A 14769-nucleotide genomic window follows, 5' to 3' on the forward strand; every position below is an offset into this window, starting at 1 on the left:
GCGGAGCTGGCTGGAGCCTGGGGTCAGACTAGATGGCCTGGGAGGCCCCTTCTGACTTGCTCTGCATCTGTGTTTCTATGTCTCCTTTGCATCCAGCTTCCTCATTCTTTTGTCTGAAATAGGATACTTTGGCTGTTTTCTGGTGATCGTTCTCAGTAGTGGCTTGTGCAGCGGTGGTGATGGAGGCAGAAACCCTCCAGTTGGCATGAGACCCCAGGACCTTGGGAAATTCTCTGCTCAAGCTGTACTGAACTGAATGAGAGCAGCTCTCAGGCAAACATATGAAGCTGCTTTGCACCGTCTGACTATCTGCCAAGGTTGCCCCGTATTTTCTTCTTTCTGCAACATCAAGGGACAGTGGGACATGAAGGAAGGATGGGAGAAAGCAAGCGACATTTTTCGCTGCCCGTTGCCTGACTCTCCGTTTAAGCAGGAGATGGAAGGGGTCGCACCCAGTGTCTTCTTGCGTGCAAAGCACATGCTGCATTGCTTTGTGGGGGCATGCGGGAAGACGTCCCTTCCGCAAGGACTGTGCCCTCAGGCACTTCTCTCTCACATCCTGCCTCTCTGCCCCAGGCAACTGGCCTTAACTCAGGGCGCCCGAGAAGGTGCTTGTGCTCCCAAGCCCCTTCCTTGCCACTGACGCTCCTGCCCGACCTCTGCTCAAGTGGTGCGGCTCTTTCATGGCCAGGTTTCTTTTCCAGATCTCCGACATCTACATCAGCGGAGAGTTAGGGGACATGTCTGCCAAAGAGAAGCTGCTTCTGTGGACGCAGAAAGTGACGGCAGGTTACGTTGGAGTCAAGTGCACCAACTTCTCGTCCTGTTGGAGTGATGGGAAGATGTTCAATGCTATTATCCACAGATACAGGTACACGCGGGCTTCCTGCTCCCAACAAATGGAATAACCTCAGAGAATTGCAGGCTTGCCCAAGCTGCAGTGGAATCTTGTGCAAATGTTGGCAGTTCACATTTTGTAATTTGAGTCCAGAATGTTGAGTGTCTGAGGTGAGGGCCCTGCCCCTCATTTCCATGTATCTTTCTTCTGTGAGGTTAGTTTTGAGCTCCCTAGTTATGAAGAGGAAAGTAAGATTGTCCCATTGTCAGATTATGCCAGTAACCTTGGACAAAGAGTTAACCAATGTTGGGGTATTGATGTGATGTGAGTCCCCTGATAAATCAGCGAACCCTGAACACCACTTCCTAAGGCAGGACTTTCACGTATTAAATGCTAAACTCAGTACGTTTGCATCTGTGATTGTAAGTTGTAAGTTTGGAGTCGATTGCACCAGCTCAGAAGCACATCACCTCATCACTCAGCTGCATATGCTGGGGCTGCCACTAGTAAGAGGGGGAAGGGGAGGGGATGTTTGCCGCCGCTTCTGCCCCGCGACCGAGCTCTCTGGCGGCAAGCGCTCTGAGAAGACAAGTGGCCTTTTTCTGTCTCCTGCAGGCCGGATCTGGTGGACATGGAGAGAGTGCAGATTCAGAGCAGCCGAGACAACCTGGAACAGGCCTTCGAGATCGCTGAGCGACTCGGAGTCACCAGACTGCTGGATGCAGAAGGTGACTGAAGGGGGTCAGCAGGAGGCGCACGGTGGCTCCTCGGGGCGGCTTGGACATGGCATCCGGTTGATGCTGAGCGTTGGATCGGAGTCGCTGGATCTCAGTTGGGGGGGCGGCACATTTTTTAGCCCGCGCGTTTCAAGGTCTGCTTTGCTGTGATGGCATGTGGAAGTGAAATAGGAGCTGGCTGGTTGTCCATTACTGGCAGCGAGCTTTAAACTCATGCAGGATTCTTCTGCCCTCCCTGTTCAGGCTCCAAATGGAGCATAGAGACCCAGGCCAGCGGAACGTTTGTTTGGTTGACACTCTCTCACACACACCCTCCTTTCCTCAGCCGACCACTGTTTTGGACAGCGACGTAAAAGGCTGGGCCGCAGGTCGTTCAGCTTCGGTTGGGCAGTCCAGCAGCTGCGATTGCCCTGCCGTCGCCCACCTTTCTCCCAGCAACCCCCCACCTGCCTTTTCCTGGGGAAGAAGGATGAGCAAGCTTGCCGTTCCTGAGCTCGCTGGGATCCTCTGAATCCTTCAAAGCTTATTTTGCCTCACCTGCACCTCTGCCCCCACATCTTCTTTTCAGTTTGGGGAAAATGCCCATTTTTTTTAAACAGGAAAAATGTGCATTTTGAAAAATGCTCTCTCCCCCCAGTGGAAGTGGTGCTTCGTTGGCCATGGTTGTGGCTTAGGTCTGGCATGCACAGGAATGTTTTCTTGTTCTGCAACAGAATCAGCAGTTGGGAAGGAGCGGTTCTGCCCGTCTGGTCCAGCTGTGGCCCTGCAGCTGCTGAGCAACTGCTCGGCTTCCCTCCCAGTTTTGGATCTAGAGGGATGGCTGAGATCTCGGGAAGGGAAGATCCTCGCCCAGCTCTGCCACTTTCAGGCTGGGAGGAAGGCGGGCTGCCCACTTTTCATGCTTGCCAGCAAACGGTGTGTTTGTCGCCGCGCAAGCAGGACGGTTGCAGCTTCCCTCAGAGGGGCACCCCAGGTTGCTTAGACAGACACATTTCACCATTACTACTGCTGCTGCTGCTGCTGTTCCTGCGAGTCTTTACAGGAGCTGCATAAGCAAAGAGGGAGGTCCTGCCCCAAGGAATCGCAGCCTGCCTTTTGATGGAGGAGTTCAGGTAAAGCAGGAAGGGAAGACAGGCATTGGAAGATGAAGGATAGGAAAGTCCTAAATCAGCCATGTTCGAATAGGTTTCTCTTGGTCTCCTCCTGCGTGCAGCACCCCAGGCACTGTCCAGTCTGCTCTGGAAAGTCTCTCAGCCCCCTAGAGCAGATCTGGGGGTACCCGGGGGCTGCAGCAGAGGAAGGGAAGCCATTCTGCTGGCGGCTTTGGTTCCACTGGCTCAGGAAGCCAGGCCCTGCTGAGAGGATCAAGTCACACGGGCTGCCCGGCAATGCAGGTAGACCTGCAAAAGTAAGCAGAGCTACACCAGTGCCTTGCTCAGATTGGTGTGATCGCCTCTTAAAGCCGTCCAAATTGGTGGCCACAGCTGTGCGCTGTGGAGGAGCTCGTCCTTTTATCTGTCCTGAATTTCTCATCTCCGAGCTTCACGGAAGGACAGCGCAGGTAAAGCTGTAGATGTTGAATGTGCACGTGAGGCACAAAATGCAGCTGCCACCTTGTCCTTCCTCTCCTTTCAGTTCAGGCATTCGACCGTTTTACTCCTTTCTCTCATTTTTCAGATGTCGATGTTCCCTCACCTGATGAAAAGTCCGTGATAACTTACGTGTCTTCAATCTACGATGCCTTTCCCAAAATCCCGGAGGGAGGAGAAGGGATCAGCGCCACGGTAGGTTCTGCGGCTGCTTGTTGAGGCTGGACAGGCCACCCTGGTGCAGCACAAGCCCCGGACGTGGCCTCTCTCGGAAGCGCTTTGCGAATAGCTCTTAACAAAAGTCGCCTTGATTCCTGTGAACTCCCCTGAAAGGGGGCAACGTGCTGAAGTATCGCAGCCACTCGGCTGACCCGCGTTTGGGCAGTGACTTCCTGAGCAGCCTTCTCTAAGCTAGTGCCCTCCAGATGTTCTTGGATTACAATTCCTGCAGCCCTTGGCTGTTGGCCAAGCTGCCAAGGCTGATAGGAGATGAATCGAAACTTCTGAGGCGCTGGGCTGTGGGAGGCTGTTCCGCAGCGTGGGAGGAATGGAGTGTGCCTCTGAACGCCTCTGTGCCCCCCATGCAGAAACGGGGTGGAAAGCGGCTCGCCTGCTTGGCAGGGGCAGGGCAAGGAGCGGCTTCAGGCCGGGACTTTTCAGGCCCGCTGCCTGCTTACAGTGCCAGCGCGGCTGTGGAGGCCTCTCCCTGCACGCTCACCGCGTCTGGTGGAAGCCTGTCGGCGCATGGGTGCTCGCGTCAGAGCCCGAGCCGGCCGAGCCCCCTTTGTCAGCAGGCGCAGCACTGGAAGAAACTAAGCGAGACACGTGTGCCCCAGCGGCAATTGCCTGTTCTCGCTGCGGTGCTTTGTCTGGGGGGGGTGCACTTCTTGACCGCTCCTCCTCAAGGGTCCTTCCCTCTCTCTCTCGGCAGGAAGTGGACACGCGGTGGTTGGAGTACCAGAATCACGTGGAAACGCTGATCTCCTGGATCAAGCAGCACACGATAATGATGTCTGACAAATCTTTCCCCCAGAACCCTGTAGAGCTCAAGGTAAAATTGCATCCGTTTTCTCCAGTCAAATCAGTATGGATCCCTCTTTTTGCTACCGCCCTTTAATGAAGGATTGCCGGAAGCTGTCCTCTCCCCAGATATTAAGTCTGAGTCCCTTGGAAATAGCTGTTCGGGATCAGACACAGCTCAGATCACAGCTCAGGGCCTGTGTAAGGCCAGGACTCTCTTCATCCTTTTTAGGTGAAAAGCCACACACCCCTAAAAGGACTGGGGGCCTCCTGTCTGCTCTCTCAGCTTCTGTAATCAACCACAGAGCTATAGAATCTTTGGGGCTTCCATATGAGTGGTGATGCTTTTCCCTCCACCTTCTGAGCCAATTATTTTTTTAGTATTTACTCTTCCTTGAGTATGCCATGCATAGCTCTCTGTCTCTCTGTTCATGCAGGCACTTTATAACCAATATATCCACTTCAAGGAAACAGAAATCCCAGCAAAACAGCAAGAAAAAGGAAGCATTGAGAAATTGTATAAGCTGCTTGAGGTGAGAGAGGTGTTTGGGTGGACAGGGGCATGTACAATCATTGCTATTAGTAATCGCTGTGGTTTTGCTTCAAACAAAGCATGATAAGGCATTGCTTTAAAACAGAGCAAGAAAATCGTGTGGGCCGTAAATTACAGCATGGGCAATTTTGCTGAGTTTGGCTTTGTGAACATGTTGCCAGTGAAGTTTTGCAGCAGCAAATGGAAAAGGAGTTGCTTGTCCAACTTCGCTACTGCACAAAAGGAAAGTTTTCGTGAGAGGGCTACCTGGGAGACAGGTGCTGGCAGAGCGGAGGGCAGATGCCCTTTTGGGCTTGGGGCTGATCCCTGGCTTTGTCCAGTGGGGCTCTTCTTTCCCACCCAAAGAACTGGGACTAGGCCGGAAATGCTGCCCTCACAGAATGATGGGTGCACGGAGTGGTGGGAGATTTCCACCGCTGAAGCTCCCCGGCTGTGGTGCTAAACTCTTTGGTCACATCGCAAAAAACGTTTGTGGGGGAGAGGGGAAGGGAGTCCTTGTGGGAACTTGCTGATTCTTATTTCCCCAGGGGAGCTTTAACTGCTCATTTTGCACCTCAGCCTGGGGCTGGGCAGAGTGGGGCAGTTGTGGGGAGAGCTGAAGGGCAGTCTTGGCACAGATTAATTCTGTACAGGGCAGGGAGACTCAGCTGCTCCTCCTTTGTGTCTTCCAGACCTGGATTGAATTTGGCCGCATTAAGCTGCCACAGGGCTACCACCCCAATGACGTGGAGGAAGAGTGGGGCAAGCTCATCTTGGAGATGCTGGAGCGAGAGAAGCTACTGCGGCCGGCCGTGGAAAGGTGGGGCGACACCGACATCCTTCCGTGGGCCTCGTGAGGATGTGACCGCAGTCACACTCTGAGTGCTTGGCAAACTAAACCGGCGGAATTCAAAATGAGCCAACAAATTGGGCAGTGATGCACACACTGCTAGCTAACGGCTGTGGCTTCTTATGGGCTGGAAGAGTCCTCGTGTAATGGGCCTCCAGGCTCCGCCAGCCAAGCCATGCTTGCACTCTAGCTCGAGGCCAGGCAGCTCAGTCGGAGGAGTGCAGTGGCATGAAGGCCTGCCTGGGAGGCCTCAGGTTGATCACAAAGTGAGCCAGCCCTCCGCAGCCGCAGCTGGGCCTTCTCGAGAGCCTAGGAAGTTCTGGGAGGAGGAGAGGAAAGAGCCTTGGGCCAGGACAGAAGGGAGAAACGCACCTACTTACAGCTGCTGTTCTGGCTTCCTTGGGTGGGAGGGATGGGACTTGCCAGCAGAAGAAGGGGGCAGGTCTGCAGGCTCATCCAGACTGGGCTCAATATTGTGGGTGGAAGCAGGAGGTGAGCCTCAGGAGTTGGACCAGGCTTGCTCCAGGGAGCTGGGGAAGGGGTGCCACCAGAAGGGTAGGCACTGCGGACAGAGCACTGGGCATTCTGTCATTTCTGGGCAGGAAGAGGGGAAGGGAGGCAAAAGCCATCACCCTGGGGAAGGCATCTCCCAGCTGGCTGAGTCTCAGTGTAGTGGGTAGAGGGAAAGACTTGCAAAGAAAGACCATCCACGCTTGCCCTGAGAGGCTTGTGAATAAGACAGCTGTGGAGGTGTGTGTGTTCAGCATACCCTTCCTGAGGCGGGTGCACAGCTTGGTACATCAAAGAAACCTAAACAGCGCTCAGAGATGGACACGTCGTGCCTGCCCACCGGAATGAGCCATGCCTGGTGGACTGTGAGGCAAAGCACCTCCTGTGGTGCCTTGAGGAGGGGTCTGTCCCTGCCCCAGAGCAGGAGCGGGAAAGGGCGCATAGCTCTGTCCCTTAGACAGGCTGACTGCAGAACCATGTGCTGACTAGGAAGTCCCCCATCTAGTGACTGAAGATGGCACTGCAGGTGTCCAACAGATGAGTGCATTTACACTGATTAATTCTAATTAATGCATTTCAAGGAGCGGTTGGGCCTGAGGTCCCCCTCTCTGGCATTCCCTTAGCCCACATGCCAAGTTTCAGCTGTCTTGACATGTGTCCTCTCTTATCCGTATGCTTGGATAACAAAGCTGTCTTCTGCTCCGAGAAGTGACAGCCTTGTTTCTCTGTGTGTTGATTTTTTGAGGGGTATCTCTGACATTTTTCTTGCAGGCTGGAGTTGCTGCTACAGAGAGCAAACAAAATTCAGAATGGAACCCTGAGCTGTGAGGAGAAGCTCACTCTGGCGAGGAACACGCTGCACGCTGTGAGTCTTCCCCTGTGGGCCGTTCCCAGGGTCTCCGGTCCATCTCCCAAATCCACCCCTACAATCTGGAATGTCCAACTTCGCATCTTATTGTGAAAAAAGCAGGCAATCAGGACCTCCTGACATTTAAAGAGCAACAAAAACTCTTGGTCCCCCTGACTGAGAAAAAAAACCGCATGGAGTGGGCTAGTTTGGCTGTGAGGTTCAGATTCAGCGAGGCTTAATGCAGTATCCAGCTCCCAAGGCGCGCCTGCCTCCCCCTCCTGTTTTCTTTCAAGCACACACAGCTCCTGCCTCCGAGGGCAGGGTGAAGAGTTGCTCGGTCCTTCTCAGCTCCCCTCTCCTTCTTAGGCACTCATCTCTTCTTTCCACAACTCTCTGCTACCTCGTCCTCTTCCTGTGAGGCTTCTTCCAGGCAGCCTCCTGTCCCTCAGCCCTACTGCCTCCACCATTCCATCTGCTCCTTGCTCCCACTTGCTCTCCGGGAATGCAGCTTCTCTCATTTGCAGCTCCACATCAAATGCACCCAAACACAAGTTCCTCACAGAAGAACTAGGGCTGGACAGTGTGTCCTTGCCTGGCATCTTGCCGCGTATGAGTTGGAGTGTTGATGACCATTCCGTGGCCTCACAACAGTTCAGCCAGGGGCTGAGTAGGACTTACAAGTGATGGCTTCTTGCTAGGGTTTTTCCCCCCAGGGTAGTCGAACCTGCTTGCTTTGGGCATCATCCTAGAAGTCCACCAAAGGAGGAAAACACTGATTCTCTTCCATCACCTCTTGCAGGACGAGTTGCACATGGAGTCAGGTCAGCCAGTGCAGTATGAGTCTGACGTTGTCACGTACCTTCAGGAGTGTGAAGGGCTTCTCCGTCAACTTCAGGTGGATGTTCAGATCCTCCGGGATGAGAACTACTACCAGCTGGAGGAGCTGGTCTTCAAGTAAGCCATGTTTGTGCGTGGTTGAACTTGGAAGGGGCTCTGGCAGATGCTGCGAAGGGAGATGAAACGTGGCATTCTCAGCGTGGTGTTGCCTCTTGGGAGCAGGTCCTCCCCGACGGCAGGTGGAGTGCCGGTGAACATTCACCAACTGCCCTTCAGGCCTGTGTGGGCAGAGCTGATCCGAGGCTTGTGGGACAGCCCCAAAGTGCTTACGGGGTCTCCTGCAGAACGTTCCCGCAGGTCCTGTATGGGTCAGGTCTGGATCGGACCTCTGCACGGGGCGGCTGTGTTGCCTCGTGGTAGGCCTGCTTGGTTTCCAAGGGGAGCTGCTGTCCCCCACCTCTCTTGTGCCCTAGAGACATCCTGCTCTCTTTCTGTTGTGATTCTGCTGTAATCCCGCTGCTCGCTCGATTCCCCCGCAGGATCGTGCGGCTTCAAGATGAACTGGTCACCTTGAGGCTGGAGTGCACCAACCTTTACCGGAAGGGACACTTCTCCTCCCCCTCCTCCCTGGACTTGGTTCAGTCTTCCTCTCTGAGCACCAGGCACTTTAAGGCTGAGCCCTTGCTGAAGGGGACGCACACAGCTGCCACCACAGGCTCCACCTCCTGGGTCCGGAAGCCGATGACACGCACAGAGCTGGTGGCCATCTCCTCTTCCGAGGATGAGGGCAACCTCCGGTTTGTGTACGAGCTGCTCTCTTGGGTGGAAGAAATGCAGGTGCGTGGCGGGGTATAAAGCAAGAGCAAAATTTAGGTGATGAGGGGCATCTGCATGTGACTTTAAATATTTGGTGATGGAACATAGGACAAGCATGGTGAATTCCTTAAATTGTGATTATTCACAATTATTTCTGCCATGCAAGTTATTATTGTGATTATTTCTACCACGCAAATCACAAAAGGAGAATACTCTGTTTATTACAAACACAAATAACGGCATTATAAATTTGAAATCTTCCAGACAATACAGAGGCAAAAATAGGAATTGGTGCTGGGTTGAGCCACTCCTCGGGAAAGCTTCCAGAAGCACCTTTCTGGGTAGCTGTGCTAGTTTGGTCCACAGGTGGTGTAGTTCACAACACCTGTTTAGTTTCTGTGGGAGAAAATGGAGGGAGGGAGGGTGGGTGAGGGTCCTTACATTATTTCGTTGCATTTTGAGACTGCCCAGTCGCCAAAGCTGTTGGGTGGCTTGCAGCAATTTAAATGCGGCTTGGCTTGTGCAGCCCCTGGCAGACTGGCGTGACAGGGCAGAGGTGCTGCTTACCTCTTACGAAACAGGTTGCGGCCAGCAGCGCCTGTCCTTTTGGCCGTGCTTGCCCAACGGTTGCCTCTCCCGTGTTTATGTCAGATGAGGCTGGAGCGGGCTGAATGGGGGAGCGACTTGCCAAGCGTAGACTCCCAACTGGAAGTCCAGCGCCAGATCCACAGCAGCGTGGAAGACCTGGGTGCCAGTGTGAAAGAGGCCAGGATGTATGAAGTAAGTCCTGGTTGTGCGAATGGCTACTTGAATCAGCCTACTTCGGAAAGATGCAGAAGTGCTGAGAAGGCTCCAAAGAGGGCCAGGAGGTTTCGTTATCTGTAGCCCCATTCTCTGAGCACTGAACATTTCCAGGGGAAGGTGCCTGCTTGGGCCTATTTTCATTTGGAAGGAAGCAGCACATTCCCACATTTTCCAATGTCTATCTTTATTTACAAATATTTGTTTTATTTTCAATCTTGAAACTTAACAAAACAAATATGAGAGCCAGCGGAGAGCCACTGGAGAGCCAGTGTGGTGTAGTGGTGAAGAGCATGGGACTGGGACTCAGGCGATCCGGGTTCGAGTCCCCGCTCGGCCATGGAGCCAAGTGGGTGACTCTGGGCCAGGCACAGACTCTCAGCCCAACCTACCTCACAGGGTGGTTGTTGTGGGGATAAGATGGAGGAGGAGAATGATGCAAGCTGCCTTGAGCCCTTTGTAGGGAAAAGGCAAGATATAAATCGAAAAATAAATAAATAAATGCTCATAATAGACTTTAGTTTGCACTATGTGTTTGGTGACAAGGGATGCATGCTAGAATTATGAATCTGGGTGACATCCATGATAATCGGGGAGCATATCTTTTCACCCTTTTCATCCACAGCCCACAGCAGTTTTGTCAGACAGGTAGTCGGGCAGCCCCCTCCAGGGCTTGATTCTTTGTCGGGGTGGGCAAATGAGGTGTGCTGAAGCTCACCCAGATTCGTCAAAGTTTTCCTCGAAGCTCATTTCATTTGCTTTGCATCGCCACACATTCTTTCCAATTGGGGTAAATGCGCATTCTGTCACAAAAAAACCAGTGAGTGTGCACTTTCAGACACAAACATACACTGGGGAAATTGCTAAATTTTTGAAGCATTGCATTCCTGATCATGTTCATGTGCAGGGTTGCAAACGGGAAATGTCTCCATAATTTTGGAACAGGAACAAAGTTAATTCCCACTTCTGCAGGCCTGGCTTTTCTCAGTATGACCCTCCTCTCAAAACTGCCAGCCTGATCCCCGTAAGGACGGAGGAAGAGCCCTGTTAGTCAGGCCAAAGGCCGCTTCACCTCGCATCCTGTTCGCACCATGGCCAGCCAGCGGTTCACGGGGCGCCTCCAAGCAGGGTGGGACTACAAGGGTGTCTTCCCAGCCATGTCCCGCATTTTGGCCTTATCCTCCAGGAATACAGCCATCCAAGTTGCTGGCGGTCAGCACAGCTGCTGCTGGTGAATTCCTGAGCCAAAGCCTGTGCTCCTGTGTGACGTGCACAGTACACGACCTTGGACTGTTTAGGAGTCCAAGGTTCTAGTCAGGTGTGCTCTGGGGAAGAGCAAGCTACATGTGGTCCCCCAGGCACTTCTGGGGGCCCTGCTCTCCTGCCGTGTCGCTGAACTGCCAGCGAAATGTGGTGATGCAGGGTGAGGAAAAGTGGCCTGCTTTTACGGGCTTTTCTGCATGAGGGCCTTTGCTCTGTGTCCGTGACCCATCACGCAGGGAAGTTTGCAGGGCCTTCTCACTACACCCACATCCTCCAGGGCAGGGGTGGGCAGTTAATTTTCCTATGGGGCCACATGAGAAACTTTGACAGTTGTTAAGGGCCGGACCAATGCACTTACAGCTCTGCTCAATATATATCTCTATAAAAACAGTAACTTTACAGTGATGCAATGAAAATGTGGAGCACAGAACAACACTATTCAATGAATATTCACAAAAACATTAACATTAACATTACATGAAAGCAATAAATTAAATTCATTTTAGCAGATTCTTCAAAATAAAAGCAGTGCAGTCGTATTGCTTGCATCTATATTATGTCGATATATATTTGCATTGACTTTTAATTTGCCAGTGACTTCCTGCGGGCCAGTCAGGGTCAGTCATCGGGCCGGATGTGGCCCGTGGGCCATACGATGCCCAGGTCTGCTCCAGGGCCTCTCCTGAGTTTTCCACCCTTTCTACAACTTGTTTTTAGAGTGAGGAAAGCCTGGTATTTTCCTAGATGGTGCCATTGTTCACTGCAGGAGCACAGCACCACTTTGTGCTGTGCAACGGGCATGCGTGATATAGAATGGCAGAGAAGAAAACCTCTGGGGGGAGCATTCGAAGGATGCTGCAATTCTGCTGCAGAGAAAATGGAAGCAGCAACACTGGCAAACATCAGGTGGAGAAGTCCTTAAAGGCAATAGCGCCAGTTGCTGCTGAAATTTGTTGCAGCGGCAGTGGAAAGAGACTCTGTCAAAGCCAATTTTGGGGATGGGGTGAAACTCCAGATGGATCTGGGGCAGCCTTGCAGACCCCGGACTCATGGAAGTTTCCTACATCAAGCCTAGGGCAAAATTTCACCAATTGGAAAAACTGGCAAGGATGGGAGGTAGAAGGGAGGCAGAGAGATGGTAGAGCTCCACCCTCGATGTGCTAACTCTATTAGAGAACATGATGGAGGCAAACCTGAAGGAGGTGGATTGTATTTTAGACTGGAGGAGAGAAGGCTTCAACTGCACGAATGGGCGCTTGCTTGCTTGCTTTATTTATTTATTTATGGCCTTTCCATATAATATATATCAGGCAGAGAGATACCAAGGTGATCTTTCACTGTAATTATTCCCTGTTTTCCCTTCACACAAGTTCTTGTTATGTGGAGAAGACAAGCAGTGCTTTGCATCTTCTGCAGTACTGCCTTAAGGGTGAAATGAATACTGAGGCAGTGTTTTCATTTGTTGAGGATGTAGGAGGGCCCGAAAGGAGGACAGAGATAAGGTGGGTAAGTGGAGCTTTTGGGCTTAGCTGTGCCATGTTTTACTCCTCATTATCTTAGGTTTACGTGGATTGTGGAAGGTGGCACTGGGCGGGGGGATTTCAGACGGAGTTCTGTGCGTTTTCAGCACTGCTTTCAAATTTGAAACAGCTTCTCATGCCTGTCCTTATTGCTTTTCCTCTTTTTAGAGTAAAATGTCTCCAAATTTCCGCACAAGCTATACCGAAACCCTTAGCAAGCTGGAGACGCAGCACTGCAAGCTGGTGGTGAGTGTGTCCTGCAGCGTTTGCTTCCTTGGCCAAGAGGATGAGCTCTCACAGGCGTTCAGGCTGTGTGAAGCCCTCCGAAGCCCTTCTGGTTCTGATGGCCTGAATTCTGCCCTCGTGTCCCTGAGGGCCTTCCTGTTGCAACTCCATTTCTCAATTAGTGGATGTGTAATTCTTGTTCATGGCTCCCACTTCATCTTGCACGCCTGCCCATGGTGTGCGTTTGCTCTGCACCATCTGGGCGGCCGTTAAAGCATGACATTTTATTCTTGGATTCTATGACCCCTGTGCAATAAGACAGGCTGTGACTGGTTTCTCTTCAGGAGAGCCAGGCCGCCCCTCCCTGCTGGATTTCTCGACCTAATAATTGATAAGCACGGGAATCCGCCCCTGCATACCTGCACTATTCCTTGTTGTGCAAATCTAATGGTTTTAGAAATTACTTTAGACATGGCACATACAGTTCCACAGGTAGCTAGATTGTTTAAAAAGCTGAACAGTATTAGCATCCATTTCTTGCGAACGTCAGTGCCGCTATGGAGAAGGGACTTGTGAATGTGTCTTGTTGGTGCTGAAATGCAGTTGCAGAACCCTCCTAATAGAAGATGGCTGTGGCAAGATTGGTCTGTAGGGCTCCTCCAGAAGAGCGCCTGGGAACGAGGGCAGTCGCTCAGCCAGCAGTCCCCGGAACAGCTGGAAAAGTGACAAAATGGTTTCCTCTTTATGCAGGAAACTTCCAGTTTCCGCCTGCGTCACCTCCAAAGTTTGTATGACTTTGTGTCCCGAGCAACAACCGAATTAATTTGGCTAAACGAGAAAGAAGAGGAGGAGTTGGCATATGACTGGAGCGACAATAACCCCAACATGGCTGCCAAGCGGAATTATTTCTCGGTGAGTGGAAAATGCTGATCCCTCAAATGGTGTGATGGAAAAGGAGAAAGAAACTGTCCATCCCATTATGCCTTTATCCCAGCCCACGCCTCAGCCAGCTTGGGATGCTGAGCACCGCTCCCCTTCTGGAGGGACGTCCATCCCTTGAAAAGGTGCAGCAAAGGGCAACCAACAAAGGGGCTGGAAGAACTCCCCCTCCGAGGAAAGTGTGCAGCGTTTGGGAGGTTTTCACTTGCAAAACATGAGTGAGTTCTGTGGAGAGAGCGCTGGAACTTGGAGTCACCCTAGGAAACTTCAAGGGCAGATGACAGGAAAATATAGCAAAACTTTTCCACATGATAAAGTCATGGCCACCAACCCTGATGCCTTTGAGAGGGGGTTGGACAAATGTGTGGAGGATGAGACTGTTCATGATGCTTATCGGGATGGCCGCACCCCACCTCCCTGCATCAGCAACTTGCCTGCTTTTGCATGCCTGTTTCTGGGGAGCATGGGTGGCATGGTGCTCTGCTCTTCGCCCTGCTGATGCTCTGTTCGTGAGCCTTTGGAATGGTCCAGGAGAGTGCAGGATCGTGAGCATCCTAGCCTGGCAACATGCAGAGGCCACGGGTTGTGCTGCCCTGGTTTAAGATCTAATCAGATTCTTGTGTGCCTTGAACCGAACATGTTCATGAATGGACTTCTGTGTTTCAAGTCCAAATCCAGTGTTCCAGCCAAGAAGCTACGTTAGCCCAACTCCGCACTTTGGGTTCTAGAGGTTATTAATTACTTACAGTCAGGCAGGCAGAGAAGCGCTGAAGGCTCATTTCCATCTGGTGCACAGGAGCCATCCATCCTGGGGTGGGCCCTCCCCGCTCCCAGGACAGGGGCAGCACATGCTCTGCCTCGGTCTTGCACTCCGTGGGCCCTCCTAGCCCGCTTATTCCTTACTTTTGCCTGGGATAGAGCTGGTTCAGATCTCTGCTCAGCAATCTCTTTTTCCCCAGGCCTCATTTTTGTGCTGCCTCTTACCTTCGACAATTTTCTTCCCTTTCCCTGTTTAGCCCTATCTCTCAAGGGAAAAAATGCAGCCTTTTTGCCATACCATGGCACTGCTTAGCACAAAGAGCTCCAAGCCTTCTGAAGAAAAATAAATCCCCCCCGCCCCACAACACAACACGACACCTCACAGGAGGATCGGAGTGGAGCCCTGGAGGACTGGGGTGTTGCTTCCTCTCTGTAGCCCTGCCTTGGAGCAGGTCAATCCAGGCATCCTCTGGATGAGTTTAGAGAGCACCTGAGCGTTCCCTCCCCGCTCCGCCCGCAGCCCCCGGGTCTAGGAGGAAGCTCTGGCAGGCTCAGCCTTTTAGCTCCAGCAGTCAGTCGCATTTTCCCAGGCTTGTGCAGCGTGCATTCTGCAAGAGCAGCCTTTTCCAGCAGATTGTGTGGAGCCTGGGTCCCCTCCAGGCACTCTGCCTCATCACAGGAAA

The 14769-nt window shown here is 52.4% G+C and overlaps 1 protein-coding gene across 17 annotated transcripts in view; it reads left to right on the top strand.

Moving 5' to 3' along the window:
* The window catches only part of MACF1 (microtubule actin crosslinking factor 1), a 291688-nt gene that overhangs the window by 118627 nt on the left and 158292 nt on the right, over positions 1-14769 (top strand). For all 17 annotated transcript variants that reach the window (XM_044419421.1, XM_044419433.1, XM_044419435.1 and 14 more), the window contains 12 exons: positions 705-871; positions 1454-1566; positions 3253-3359; positions 4096-4215; positions 4622-4717; positions 5409-5536; positions 6848-6941; positions 7726-7880; positions 8303-8600; positions 9231-9359; positions 12332-12409; positions 13139-13300. In XM_044419421.1, coding sequence (XP_044275356.1) covers positions 705-871; positions 1454-1566; positions 3253-3359; positions 4096-4215; positions 4622-4717; positions 5409-5536; positions 6848-6941; positions 7726-7880; positions 8303-8600; positions 9231-9359; positions 12332-12409; positions 13139-13300 — 1647 coding nt within the window. The remainder of the gene's footprint in view (positions 1-704; positions 872-1453; positions 1567-3252; positions 3360-4095; positions 4216-4621; positions 4718-5408; positions 5537-6847; positions 6942-7725; positions 7881-8302; positions 8601-9230; positions 9360-12331; positions 12410-13138; positions 13301-14769) is intronic.

Source organism: Varanus komodoensis, unplaced genomic scaffold (genome assembly GCF_004798865.1).
Source record: "Varanus komodoensis strain SLA01 unplaced genomic scaffold, ASM479886v1 scaffold103, whole genome shotgun sequence".
Classification (NCBI taxonomy): domain Eukaryota; kingdom Metazoa; phylum Chordata; class Lepidosauria; order Squamata; family Varanidae; genus Varanus; species Varanus komodoensis.